The sequence below is a fragment of the Microcebus murinus genome, chromosome 21, assembly GCF_040939455.1.
Source record: "Microcebus murinus isolate Inina chromosome 21, M.murinus_Inina_mat1.0, whole genome shotgun sequence".
Classification (NCBI taxonomy): domain Eukaryota; kingdom Metazoa; phylum Chordata; class Mammalia; order Primates; family Cheirogaleidae; genus Microcebus; species Microcebus murinus.
The window spans coordinates 17,627,624-17,642,506 of NC_134124.1; the positions used below are offsets into that span (position 1 = coordinate 17,627,624).

General features: G+C 46.5%; 1 protein-coding gene across 6 annotated transcripts in view; it reads right to left on the reverse strand.

Moving 5' to 3' along the window:
- Positions 1 to 1,607: 1,607 nt before the first annotated feature.
- ATOX1 (antioxidant 1 copper chaperone) overlaps positions 1,608 to 14,883 on the reverse strand; it is a 126,119-nt gene continuing 112,843 nt past the window's right edge. For 2 of the 6 annotated variants that reach the window (XM_075996241.1, XM_075996239.1), the window contains 2 exons: positions 13,531 to 13,701; positions 10,115 to 10,249 (listed from right to left, as the gene is read on the reverse strand). In XM_075996241.1, the coding sequence (XP_075852356.1) occupies positions 13,577 to 13,701 (125 nt within the window). In that variant the 3' untranslated portion in view covers positions 10,115 to 10,249; positions 13,531 to 13,576. Of the gene's footprint in view, positions 2,500 to 10,114; positions 10,250 to 13,473; positions 13,702 to 14,883 lie in introns of those variants that run through there. The other 4 variants (XR_012913995.1, XR_012913996.1, XR_012913994.1 and 1 more) reach the window with 4 other exon arrangements.

Here is a 14,883-nt window from a genome sequence, read left to right on the forward strand (position 1 = left end):
CCATGTGCACTGAGCCTGACCCACACAGGCCATCAGAGATCACCGTGGCTAAGGGTGACGCTGAGTCACTGGAGACCAGTGACGTACTGCAGAGATGCAGAGTGGAGCACGCCCAAGCTCTTCTGCTGTCGCCGCCAGGCTGTTCTGCCCAGCAGGAGGCTGGTCCTAAGTCAATTTCAGGAGAATCCTTCATGCTCAGGAAAGTCAATTATTTTATATTGTGAAAGGTGCCCATCATGCTTTTGTGTAGGGCATGGCATGTCCAAGGTCTCTCCTTGGCCAGACTCTATATAGCCCTCTCTGTCCTAGATTCTTGGAAGTTTGGGGGTCAGGCCTGTTGGCTTCTGCCTTATCGTATAGGTTAGAATTAGCAAGCGACATTTATGTTTTTATTTATTTATTTTTTTTTAATTTTTGGAGACAGAGTCTCGCTCTGTTGCCCTGGCTAGAGTGCCATTGCATCAGCCTAGCTCATAGCAACCTCAAACTCCTGGGCTCAAGCAATCCTTCTGCCTTAGTCTCCCAAGTAGCTGGGACTACAGGCATGCGCCACCATGCGCAGCTAATTTTTTCTATATATTTTTAGTTGTCCAGCTAATTTCTTTCTAATTTTTAGTAGAGACGGGGTCTTACTCAGACTGGTCTCCAGCTCCTGACCTTGAGCGATCCTCCCACCTCAGCCTCCCAGAGTGGTGGGATTACAGGCCTGAGTCACTATGCCCGGCCTAGCAAGCAACATTTAGCAAAGATGTTATTATTTATTTTGTAGGGAGGGGAAGGTGTTCTAAGGACTAAATGTTTGGAGAACCATGCACACTTTATCTCCTTTTTGAAAAGTCTCAAGTACAGTATTAGCATACTGAAGGCTCTGAGAATTCCTACCATAAACAATTATGCTTGATTTTAATAGGCCTGGCATTGCCCAAAGATTTTTTTGACTTTGGGACCTTGTGTTTCACTAATAGCATTCTGTCCAAAACGGTTTGGCAAGTGATACTGCAGGCCTTTCATGGATAAAGGAGGCATTAATACACATAGGATAGACAACATGGCTGGAAAATCACCTTTCTGGCCCAGGTAGCCCATCTCACTGGAAAAGTACTAACTTATCCAAAACTCTGTAAAAAAAATAAATAAATAAAATAATCCATTTTTAATAGCCCTAAGAAGCAACTGCAGAACTGATCTAAACCTGCCCAGTCTGGGGTGGGTTCCCGGGAGAGAGCTGGCTGGGACCCACAGCCTGGCACCAGACTTATTGTACCAAGAGCCCTGGCCAGCCAGCAGCCACCCAGTGTGTGTCTGGACTTGTTTTTCCTTCCCTTCCCTGCTCCTTTTAGAACACAGCTGAATGGTTCCAGTCTCTCAGGCCTGCTCCCAGCCAACAGTGGCCCCCTCAAAGTCTGGCCAACTCCTCTCCCACTGCCTTGATAAACAACCCCCTTCGGGCTGGGAACCACAGCACTGGGCTGTTCTTCTCCCTGGTGCACCCCAGGAAGCCTCTCCTCTTTGCCTGGGCTTCCTTCCCAGGGCCTTGGCTGGCAACCCATTTTAAAGCCATCCTTAGCCCAGTCAGTCACCTGAAGAAAAAGGGACTCACAGAAGGCCCAACATGAAAGACTCTTTAATCCTGTGGCTTTTTGAGTTTTGTTTTTAGCAGGAAAACCTTATTTCCAAAGCAAATGATTACGCAGAATTTACCAGTTTATGGAACAGATAAATAAGGACATTCACGGCAGGCTTGTTTGTGATAGCAGTACGCTGGAAAGAAACTAAATGAACATCAGTAGAGAACAGGTTTGATGAAACTACGGAGAAATCATACAATGGAATACTATTCAGCCATCCAAAAGCATGAGGCCGCCAGAGGAGCGGCCACCGTGCAGTCTCCAGAAAGGCAGGGAAGCCGGGGGTAGCTCCTGGACAAGGAGCTCCAAGTGTGCACTGCCACCGCTGTGGTCCAAGGGATTGAGAAGCCCCAGCCACAACCGCCTCTCAGCATCTGCGAAGCTGGTGACTAGACACGGGAGCGCTGCTGCCAAATAACCCACGTCTCCGTGCTGGGCTGGAACGGCCAAAATGTGTGGGACAGTGGCTCTTCCTGATTTTCTCCTTCCGTCTAGCAGAAGCGAATCTAATTGAAGACACCTAATCTTTCGGCGAGAACCTTAGCTATGAGGCCTGAATGCAGGGTTTGGCTTTGCAGCTCGCATACGGGAAAGCACGCAGGAAAGAGGCGGGAGTGGACGCGGAGTGCCCGTGCACCATAGGAGATAGGGCGCGCTCTCACAGTGGAACGTGTTCCAGCCGTTAACGTCAGTCTGGTTTTTAGCTGTTAAGTATTCTCCAGCCGTACAAATAAGCAAGACGGGACAAATCCTCTTAGAAGGATTCCAAGTAATATATTCCAAATAATAGATGCAGATTCTTCCCCTCCTAGGAGGGGGAGTTTATTTCCCCGTGCATCCTTGAATAGGGCCGCACTTGGTGACTTGCTTCCTGAGAATAGAGCATGAAAGGGAAAAATGGCAACGTTACGTGGAGGCACCTGAAAAAGCTATCTTAACGCTGTGATCAAAGTCAACATTGACAGTGTGACCAAAGTTAACATTGACAATGACAGGCCACGCGGATACCGTGGACCCTCTGAGATGATGTGGTAAGAGGGACACTTTACCTCTGTGTGTGTTCCTCCCCTAACACTAGACCGATCGTGAGAAAAATGTCAGACGACCCCAATTAGAGGGACAGTCTATAAAATACTTTCCCAGTGTTCTTCAAAACTATAGAAGTTGGGGGGTGGGTATATACATACATAATGAGTGAGATGTGCACCATCTGGGGGATGGTCATGTTGGAGACTCAGACTTGTGGGGGGAGGGGGGAAATGGGCATTTATTGAAACCTTAAAATCTGTACCCCCATAATATGCCGAAATAAAAAAAAAAAAAACTATCGAAGTCATGAAAAACAAGCAATGATTGATAAACAGAGACCAGAAGCAATTAAGGAGACCCACTGAAGAAATGCAATGTGGTATACTGGAGTGGATCCTGGAACAGAAATAGGACACTCAGGGGAAAACTGGTGAAACCCAAATAACATTTGGAGTTCAGTTAATAACCATGTACCAAGGAGCCTTGGTATCAAGGTACCAGTTAGATGTTAGTTTTTTTTTTTTTTTTTTTTTGAGACAGAGTCTCACTCTGTTGCCCCGGCTAGAGTGCTGTGGTGTTAGCCTAGCTCACAGCAACTTTCAACTCCTGGGCTCAAGCGATCCTCCTGCCTCAGCCTCCCGAGTAGCTGGGACTACAGGCATGTGCCACCATGCCCGGCTAATTTTTTCTATATATTTTAGTTGGCCAATTAACTGCTTTCCATTTTTAGTAGAGATGGGGTCTCACTCTTGCTTAGGCTGGTTTCGAACTCCTGAGCTCAAATGATCCGCCCACCTCGGCCCCCCAGAGTACTGGGATTACAGGTGTGAGCCACCGTGCCCGGTCTAGATCTTAGTTTTGACAAATATACTATAGTTATATATTAATATTAGAGAAAGCTCTGTAATGGGTCTTGGGGACTCTGTACAATCCTTACAAGTTTTCTATAAATCCAAAATTATTCCAAAATTAAAAGTTAACTTTTTCAAAAAGGGGATAAAAATGTTGCTCTGAGATGAAAATGAAATTTGATATGGAAATATGTTTGTGAGCTATTTAGTGAATGAAACAGGTTATAAAAAATCAATGCCAATAAAATGGTTAGTTAGCACTTATTGAGTGCTTACTGTATGCTAGCCCCTGTGCTAAATGATTTCTGTGAATGGTCTCATTTAATTCTCAGAACCACACTGTGATGTAAATGCTATTATCTCCAATTTACTGGTGGGCAAACAGTAGCCTTGATAGGTTAAATAACTTACCAGTAAGATATGGAGCTAGGAGTTTAACCCACACTGTCTAACTCCAGAGCCTGAGTTGTGAAATAGTACCATATATCACCATTTATGCTTATTTATACTTATGTATATTTGCATAAGCCTATATGCAAATATACATAAGTATAAAGAGAGGATTTTCTTTGTCATATGGAGATTATGGGGGCAGGTAGAGAGGCTGTTACATACATAAGATTATTTTAATTTTTTACAATTATCCTGTATTATTATAGTAAGTCAGATATTTCCATTAATAATAACAACAACAAATGGAGTGTTGGTCTTTTTATTTCTAATGCCTGTGCAGTTCTAACTCCCTAGAATTCCCAAGACCCCTGACGTCTCTGAAGGTTTGGTCCGAGGGAGAGGCAGAGGCCTGAGGGGGTGGTCGGAGCATCACTTGGCCCTGGAGGTGAGTTGGAGCTTTTAGAGACTCCAGACTGCACTGCCAGCCTCAGTCTTCCCCTTCTCCCTGCAGCCCTCCTTGCAGCTCTGTGGCGTTTCTGGCCTCTCTAATTACTAGGACTGCAGAGAGAACCACTGCTAATGTTTAGGCAAAAAAGCAGCCGTATACCCACGAACGGCTGCCTCCTTGAGGGCTGTTAACCAAATTGGACCCTGGAAGGGATTGTGACTGAGGACAGCATAGGGGCCAGGCCTGGTACTGAGGCAGGCTCTGTCCTTCCACAAAGTGGCAAGATTCAGTGACACATTCTCAAATGTGAAAAGCAGAGAAGCCAGGCTCCAGTGAGCATCTGCCACCAGTGCTCCGTGCGCATTGCCTGTAAGGTGGGCACCACCCGGGCCACATCCCTGGAGGAGATCGACGCAGTAGTCCCCGGATTCCCTCCACGCCATCACCGAGGGCTTTCTCAACGCAGCCCAGCTCTCTCCAGTGGGGGCTCACAGCTGCGTGGCCTTTTCCACGTTTTCTCAGCTTCCACTATCAAAGAGCCATCAGCCAAGGGGCTAGGGACCAGGTGGTCCTGATAATTCAAAACTCTGCTCCTGAGGCATGGCAGAGGGAGGGAGTCAGGACATTCCTTGTGGAATAGGGGAGGGAGGGGTAGTGGCATGGGAAAGAAAAAGGCTTCTGCCTCTGAGGATCTGGTGCAGGCAAGGGCTAGACTGTCGTCCTGCCACTCAGGACAGACCCAGCTCTGGTCGTGAGAAATGCCAGAGCTGGGGGTGGGCTCAACGTCAGCACTCCCCTGGCAGAGCTGTCTGGAGCACGCAGGTGGCCGTGCCCCTCTTAGGTCCCCGCCATCCCTGAGATCCTGTAATGAGGACAACAGTAGCACACAGAGCTCCTTCCACGTGCAGGCATCATCTCACTTCACTCTAAGAAGGTATTATTATCCCCACTTCACAGGTGAGAAAACTGAGATCCTGGACAGTGAAGCCACTTGCCCAAGTTCACACAGCTGGTAAACTGTCTACCTGCACAGCCTGTGTTCTGATCCAGGATACAGCCTGCTTCTGGGAGTATTGTTCTAAAAGGATTAAGATCCTAAGAGCCCATGAGAAACAGAGCAATAAGAGGTGGCACCCTTATTTCCAGAGGCTTTGAGATTTTATTTCAAGGCTCTGGTCTCTAGTCATGAGATTTGCCCTGGGACATAGAGACTTGCCCTCTCTTGGGAAGCAGATTAGAAGACTTGTCCACTTAAACTAAGTGGCCACAGACCCTAAAGACACGGAAATCTAAAAGCAGCTCTGATGGACACTCCCAAGAAATTACAGACTTGGGCTTTTTAAGAGACTTCACTAATTAAAGGAGAACGCCATGGAGAGAGGAGGGTGGTTTCCTGAACAACTGTTCATCTCCCACATGGCACAATCCCTGAGGCTCAATTTTTACTTCTCAGAGTCTGCCAGGGTTGAAGGGATCTAGATCTGAAGTTTTTCAATCTTCAAGTGATATCACTGCAAAACTTTTGGGTAAAACACAACACTTTATTTATGGAAAGCCATTATCAAGAATCAGGTACTTCATTCTCCAAGGTCTATATAAAAAAAAAAAAAAAAAGAATCAGGTACATGATGATCTTGTTTAATTCTCATAATAGTCATGGCAGGTACTATTATAATCTTCACTTTCTAGATAAGGAAACAGTTCCAGAAAAGAATCAGTAACTTGGGCTGGGCAGCGGTGGCTCACACCTGTAATCCTAGCACTCTGGGAGACCGAAGCCTGAGGATTGCTCAAGGTCAGGAGTTTGAAACCAGCCTGAGCAAGAGTGAGACCCCCGTCTCTACTAAAAATAGAAAGATATTAATTGGCCAACTAAAACTATATAGAAAAAATTAGCTGGGCATAGTGGCACATGCCTGTAGTCCCAGCTACTCGGGAAGCTGAGGCAGAAGGATCGCTTGAGCCCAGGAGTTTTGAGGTTGCTGTGAGCTAGGCTGATGCCATGGCACTCTAGCGTGGACAAGAGTGAGACTCTGTCTTAGAAAAAAAAAAAAAAAGAATCAGTAACTTTACTAAGGCCACACAGTTATTAAGTGGTGGGGGAGGAATTTGAATCCAGATCTGCTGAGGTCCACAACAGGACATAATACTGCTGGGCTGTAGGAGGAAGCCCAGTAGATAAAATGAAGAGCCGAGCAGTCTTGATTTGGATGCAGGGGTGTTGGGTTGGAAGAGTCCAGCCCACCGAGACTGTCTCTTGTACCCTGTGGGACCTGTGGGGAACCTCGCTAGCACCAGAGCAGCTTACAGAACTGGGAACAACTCAAGTGTCCATCAGCAGAGGAATGAATCACACCCTGTGGTGTGTCTATACAATAGAATACTTACTACTCAAATACTTAAAAAGAAATGAACTGTTGATACTTACAACGATATGTGTAAATATCAAAATAATTATGAAAGAAAAAAGCCAAAATGAGTGCACACTGTGATTGCATTTATATAAAACTCTTAGAAAATGCAAACTAATTGCTAGTGACAAAAAACAGATCAGTGGTTACTTGGGAATGGGGAGAGGATGGGAGGCATTGCCAAGGGGCCTGAGAAAACATTTTGAGATGATTATTATGGTCATTATCTTGATTGTGATGATGGTTTCACAAGTATGTGTGTAAGATATGTAGATTAAAAATTACACACTTTACATATGTAGTTTATGGAATAAAATTCTACCTCAAAAAGTCTATTAAAAAATAAAACTCAAAAGTCAAAACAGGTTATGATGTTTACCTCACGTGTGAAAGGGCCCGGGCTTGAAACTGGGTAGGAACACACACACACACACACACACACACACACACACACACACACACACACAAATTAAAACAAAAAAACTCATCAAATTGGCTGGGTACAGTGGCTTGCACCTATAATTCTAGCACTTTGGGAGGCTGAGGCAGGAGGATCGCCTAAGACAAGAGTTTGAGACCAGCCTGCTCAACATAGCAAGACCCCATCTCTACTAAAAATAGAAAAATTAGCTGGGTGTGGTGGCGTGCGCCTGTAGTCCCAGCTACTCAGGAGACTGAGGCAGGAGGATTGCTTGAGCCCAGGGGTTCGAGGTTGCTGTGAGCTACGATGATGCCACTGCAGTCCGGCACAGGCAACAGAGCATGACCCTGTCTCAAAAAAAAAAAAAAAAAAAAAGTGAAAAGTAGTTCCTCTCTAGTTGTGAGGTTAGTAGTGTACAAGCCAAGGTCTGGCTGCTGGGTGGACAGATAGGTCAATGAAGGCCAAGCGAGTGGGAGCTTTGCCCCCCCAAACACAGAAACAATGGACAGCTCCTGGGCTGGCTTCAGACTGCTGTACTCACAACCAGGGATCTTTGACAGAAATATAAACCTGCTAAATGGATTAGACCAGACCGACAAGACAATCTCCTCTTCTGTGAGATTAACTCAATCAACACCTACTGAGCACCTACCGTGTGTGAGGGTCTGGCTGTCCTCGTCCATACCTTTAGGAGACTAGGTTGGGATGGAATGAGACAGATGGAAGGACATGACCCTTAATAAGCACCCCCAAAATGGTAGGCCCGACTCACCCATCAATATCGCCCAAGTGCTTGTTCCATGTGCCGAGGGAACGGACACTTGGTCTGATTCTTGAGGACGGGAAAGATACGTGGACGGAAAGCTTTGCCACAACACAGAAGCTTGCAAGATAGATGCTTTGAGGGTGAAGAGGAGAAATAAATTCCTTCCAGTTGCGGGGAGGTTTCATGGAGGATATGGTGCGTAAGGGAAGGGAAGGAATTTGTACGTGGAGAGAGGGGCGGCCCAAGGCAGATACCATTCCATTTACCAACAGGAACAGGAGGACACCTGGGGAGCAGGCTGGCTGCAGTGGGAAGAGGGAGGGCCTGGGCAGGTGGGCTGGGGCCAGGTGCTGGAGGAAACCCTGAGCCACATGTGGACACATCTGCTGCCCACCCTCACCCCACAGTGATCTCACTTGCTCCGTGGACTGCCGACAGGGCTGGTGGCGGGCAGGCAGGGGAGCTTCTCCAAGCTCTCTGGGGCCTCCAAGAACAGAGCCAAGTGCCTCAGCCGGAAACGTGGTACAGAGTCAAAGGAAAAGAGCTCCTCGTAGGACCACCCGCTCTAAGAGGCACCAGTGTCTCAACCCCTGGGCGTTTCCCGTGGGCCAGCCAGCCTGAACCAGGACTCCTGGGGAAACTGGGAATGGAAAAAATCACGTTCGTCCTCCCAGAGCCCACAGAAACTGTCAAAACTTCTGCGAGGATGAGCAAGTCCAAAGGACACTGCCACCTGGTGGCTAAGAAATCCACATACCTCGAGGGCTGCAGAGGAGTCCTTGGGCCCCCAAGGGACCATAAAGGCAGAAAAGGCCTTGGACTTGTTTAGGACTCTCATAACAGGACTAACACTATGCTAGCACACCAGCTTAGAGTTGAGATAAAGTCTTACTTCCGCCTAGTTAAGTCCCTTGAGTTGCAGGCATTACATATTGTGCAGATAAGGAAACTGCCCCTGGGAGAGATTAGTGACTGGTCCAAAGTCATGGCTGGGCCAGTGCAGAGCCAGGTCTTCTCCCGGGGTCCAGCAGTGTTGGGGCCCCAGTATGTGTCCAATAAATGGTTAAAGTAGTCGTTTCACCATGTGATCCTCAAGACCTTTTCAGAAGGTACATGAGGTAAAGACAACTTTTGTAAGATGTCTTTTCCTCTTTCTCCTAGCATGGTCCAGAGTCCAGGTGACCTCATCCAGTCCAGATGGCAAAAGGGATGTGTGCTTGGATATTCCTGTGTTTTTAAAATTCTCATTCTAATTTCTAATACAGTATAATCCACATAACTGAATGTTTGAGATATTTTCAATAATTTTTAAAAGTACATAAAATTAAAAAATTTAAAAACTGGCCGAGCGCGGTGGCTCACGCCTGTAATCCTAGCACTCTGGGAGGCCGAGGCGGGCGGATTGCTCGAGGTCAGGAGTTCGAAACCAGCCTGAGCAAGAGTGAGACCCCCGTCTCTACTATAAATAGAAAGAAATTAATTGGCCAATTAATATATATAGAAAAAATTAGCCGGGCATGGTGCCACATGCCTGTAGTCCCAGCTACTCGGGAGGCTGAGGCAGGAGGATCGCTTGAGCCCAGGAGTTTGAGGTTGCTGTGAGCTAGGCTGACGCCACGGCACTCACTCTAGCCTGGGCAACAAAGTGAGACCCTGTCTCAAAAAAAAAAAAAAAGTTTAAAAACTGCTGGTTTAAAGAAAAACATTTAAAAAATTTAAGCAACACAAATAAATGAAAACATTCCCTTTGTATCGACATAATTGAGTCAATTCCATGAGGCACTAATTCTTGGCCTGATTGGAATTCTAATTGCCATTTCTACAGATCTTTGACAAAAATAAGTGAGTAGAAAGTATTTCCTGAGTGATTTCTAACTGGCGAGCACTACTCTACCTGGTTCACATGTACTACCTCATTTAATCCCTACAACCACCATTTGCATAGATGCTATTATCACATTTTATGCCTGTGGACCCTGAGAGGTGCATGGCCCAGCTGGGACATCCTGGAGCTTGCTCTCTATCCCAGGCAGTCTGTCTCCACAGCCTCTTTCCACTATTCTAACTGCCTCAGCATCTGATGTAGCTTAAATGCAATTCACCTGATGGACATTTTTAAAAATGGGGAGTCTAAGCAGGCGACATCAAGACCACATGAGGCAACACCTCCAACAAAAGCAGCTTGATTTTATTGCAGGGAAGCTAGGAAGGAGCGGGGTAAGTGAGGGTCTTTGCAGAAACGTCATCGCTGAGCAGGACTGCCAAGTCCCAGGTCTGTCTGGAAGCCAGAAGGATCACCATCCTAGGAGAGATGAAAAGTCAGGTGGAACAAAGGCGCCATCTGCCGCGGACATGGTGACACTGCAAAGCAGCAAAGGTTGCAGTACGAAGCAGTCAGTGGCTGGGGAGGAGGTGGAAACCCAGGGTGCAGGAGCAGGACTAGAATATCCCAGTGTCCAGCCCTGCACACCATTCCCACCAAGTGTGTTACACTCGGGTTGGCCGGAACCTATTAACCTTGCTAAGCCAGTCACTGCCGAAGCCCTCTTCCGGGAACTCCCAGGGCTGGTGGGGTACCCAGCCAACAGTACTCCCTGTCCTGTTTAGTTTATGCTGGGAAGGCAATGGACAAAATCACGAGCAAACAAATCTGCTAAGAGCCAGACAATCAAGGTGACCTGATAACCAATAAACACTTATTATTTATTTATTTATTTATTTATTTTGAGACAGAGTCTCACTTTTTTGCCCAGGCTAGAGTGAGTGCCGTGGCATCAGCCTAGGTCACAGCAACCTCAAACTCCTGGGCTCAAGCAATCCTGTTGCCTCAGCCTCCCGAGTAGCTGGGACTACAGGCATGCGCCACCATGCCCGGCTAATTTTTTCTCTATATATTAGTTGGCCATTTAATTTCTTTCTATTTATAGTAGAGACGGGGTCTCGCTCTTGCTCAGGCTGGTTTCAAACTCCTGACCTCGAGCGATCCCCCCCCCCCCCCCCCCCCGCCTCAGCCTCCCAGAGTGCTAGGATTACAGGCGTGAGCCACCACGCCCGGCCACCAATAAACACTTTATCTCTGTACTTCCCAAACCTGGTCACTGGGGAGCCTCTTAAACCAGACTTTAAAGACAGAGGCTGCCTGAGTGTGTAGGGTAAAGCGTGCTTGTTGGGTGATTCTTACCGACTACGGCCACCTGAATCTCGGGGAGCCTTTCCCTGCTACACACAATTACCGAAATACGTACAGATAAGATTATATGATGTCTAAGATTTGCTTCAAAATAATCTGGCGGGGGAGTGTGGCATAAATGAAGCAATGATGAGACTGATCTAGTAATTCTTGGATCTGGGTACTTGAGGATTCATTTTATAACTCTGCTCACATAAGTTTGGAAAACTTCCTATAATGAAAAGGCTAAAATAAATAAAAACTACCGTGATAATTATTCAGCCACAGAAAAGAATAGCGTACAGACACATGCTACCACTTGAATGAATCTTGTAAACACGCTGAGTCAAAGAAGCCAGGCACAAAAGGGTCTTATATAATCCCTTTTACGTGAAATGTCCAGAACAGGCAGATCCAGAGTGGCAGGAAGCGGACTAGTGGCTGCCAGGATGGATGCAGAGAGGGGCAGTGGGGAGTGATGGCTTAGTGGGGATGGGGAGTTTTTCTGAGATGATGGAAAGGTTTTGAAGCTAGAGAGGGGTGGTGGTCACATGACACTGTGATGCAGTAAAGCCACTGCATCGTCCACTTTAAAGCCGTTAATTGTATGTCATATGAACATCACCCTCAATTTAAAAAACACTAGAAAACACATGTATTTTCTATGAGAAACATACACATTAAACTACCCATGGTTTACAACCAGCAGGTCCTACTTTTTAGTTAAAAAAAATTCATATGCCCAGGCCAAAAGTTTCCAATCCAAGGTGACCGCACCCAGCTCAGGAACTTTTCCCTCCCTTCATTGATTCTTGTCGCAGGGCACTTTAATACAATCTTATATGGAGACTGAATATGAAACAATATGAAACAGGGCCCTCTGGGAGCGAAAGAGGGGTCCAGCGCCCGCCCACTAACCCTCCCTGCAGAACCCTCACGATGGAGGAGCCACGCGAGGAACACTGTTCCACATCGGGGTGGAAACCACTCATGTTTTGCTCCCTTAAGGGACGATTCTCATATTTAAAAGGATTGTACTACTTTCCTTCCCCCATAAGGCAGGAATATAGGGTGGAGGGTTTAGCCCCATTGTACAGAGAGGAGGACCAAATCTCAGGATTGTAAAAAGTGCCCACAAGTCACAGGGTGAAGTGAGGGCAGAGCTGGAACTGGAATCCCAGAACCCTCCTTATTCTTCCTGGGCTTATTCCTGACTGTGGGTTGCATCCACAGATGGAAACCGGATGCATCTGACATCTCATGACTTGCATGTGTTGTCACCGTATACACAGAACACTGCCGTGGCTCAGGTCCCAAAGATATTCCTTTAAGAAGGAGGCTATACTCGCAGGGGGCTGTTACGAACCGCTCAATGGTTGTAGCTTGCCTCTACCTGGGGAGTTCTCCGTGGACCCGTTTATAGGGACAATGCCATCAGTAACAGAACTCCAAATCAGGATACCTGACTTTCTTCCTGTCTCTGCCACTCACCTGTGTGGGGCTTTTGGTCAAGTCACTTTCCCTCTCCAGGCCTCACTTTTCTCAATCGCAGTGAGGGCACTGAACCACATCAGGGATGTGGCGATCACTGTAACTCACAAGTCAAATGCGCTACGTGGGCAGTGACAGCCAGGAACGCCATGAGGAGACTGAGGCTGGATCAATGAGTAAGGTCTACCCTGGTTCCAGAGTGAAGAGCGTTGGCACAATGCCACTCTCTGCCTCCCTGGATTACACAATTGAAGGGAATATCTAGCTCAGATGCTCTTTTGCTTTTGTTACCAGTCTGGGCAGAGGGCATGCTTAGGAAGGTGACAGCAGTTTCAAGTAGAGAGAGGGGCAAGGTCTGAATTAACTCACTTGGTTAGAGCACAGGAGCATGCCCAAGATACAGGTACCAAATCTGATGGGACAGTCAATTTATCAAAACCAGAGCCATGTGCAGTGGCACACACCAATAGTCCCAGCTACTCGGGAAGCTGAGGCAAGAGGATCGCTTGAGCCTAGGAGTTCAAGCCTGTAGCACACGATGAACATGCCTGTGAACAGCTACTGCCCTCCAGCCTTGGTGACATAGTGAGACTTGATCTCTTAAAAAAAAAAAAAAATCAAAGGAGCACTGCTCAGGGTCTAACCTTAAAACCTACTAACCATGAAATGTACCCCCAAGTCCTAAAAGGGACTCTGAGAGACATTACACAATGTACTGTCTACTCAAAGGCTGTAGGGATTCTTTGGACTTGTGATTTGCAATAGTTGAAATGCTTGTGACCACTCCAAAGAAGGCAGACAGTGGACTTAAAAGAACCCAGGACACTCTCCTGCTCCACTCAAGCTCCCAAAGGCCAAGGTATTACCTGTGATGAGAGATACGAGCAGCAGGTTTGTTCAACAAGTGCTGGGGCCTCACCTACCTGGCCCCTTTGGTCCATCCTGCTGGCCAGGGGGCCCAGGCCCTTGCTACTCGGGGCCGAGGTAGGAAACGGTCTTTCCTGTTTTCCTCAGGGTCGCCAGCAGAGTGTCCATGCTGTGCTCGGATTCAATGGAAACCTTCTTATTGGGGAGATCAACGTCATACTTAACTCCTGCAGGAAGAGGAAATGGGGTGTGGGGAGAGGAAGCAGAGACCCTCCCAGTTACAGTAAGAAAGAGTTCAGGCTCCTAAATTACTGCTCACAACCACTCTTCCCCTCCCTTTCCTCTAAACCAAGGACCACATTTTTCTGTAAAGGGGCCGAGAGTAAATGTTTTAGCCATTGTGAGCCACATATGGATGTGTTGCATATCCTTCTGTATTTTTTGACAACCCTTTAAAAACATAAAACCCATTCTCAGCCATACAAAAATAGGCTGTGGGCTGGATTTGGCCCATGGGCTATAGTTTTCTAATCTCTGCTCTATACTAGGACTTCTTTTAAGTTTTTTTTTTTAATTGCAAAAGTTATATGGACACACCATTTTTTTTTTTTTTAAAAAGTAAACATTTCTGAATAAAAGTAGAAAGTATCAGGCCTCCGACTGATCCCACTCTAGAGATCAATGTGAACACTATGGCATCTATCTACGGTCTTCCTCTCAGATAGAGAGATGAAAAATAATTCTGCCAAATGGCACCATTGTATATAAACAGGTCTTGCTAATATTTCACTTTTCAATGTCTAGGCTATCTTCCCATCTTAGCATATACAGACTTACTTCATTCATTTTTTTTTTTTTTTTTTTTGAGACAGAGTCTCACTTTGTTGTCCAGGCTAGAGTGAGTGCCGTGGCTTCAGCCTAGCTCACAGCAACCTCAAACTCCTGGGCTCAAGCAATCCTGCTGTCTCAGCCTCCCGAGTAGCTGGGACTACAGGCATGCGCCACTATGCCCGGCTAATTTTTTATATATATATATCAGTTGGCCAATTAATTTCTTTCTGTTTATAGTAGAGACGGGGTCTCGCTCTTGCTCAGGCTGGTTTTGAACTCCTGACCTTGAGCAATCCGCCCGCCTCGGCCTCCCAAGAGCTAGGATTACAGGCGTGAGCCACAGCGCCCGGCCTTCATTCATTTTTGAAAAGCTACGTAGTCTTCCACAATGTGGATGTACCATCTACTTATTTACTCAATTTCCTACTGAGGGACACTAAGGATGCTTTCAATTTTTTCACTACTGTCACATAATACTATATGGTAAACATACTTGAACATATATTAGAAAAGTTGTGAAAATATTTCCATACCTTGAATTCATAGAACAGAAATTGTGGGGCAACAGATATGTGGCA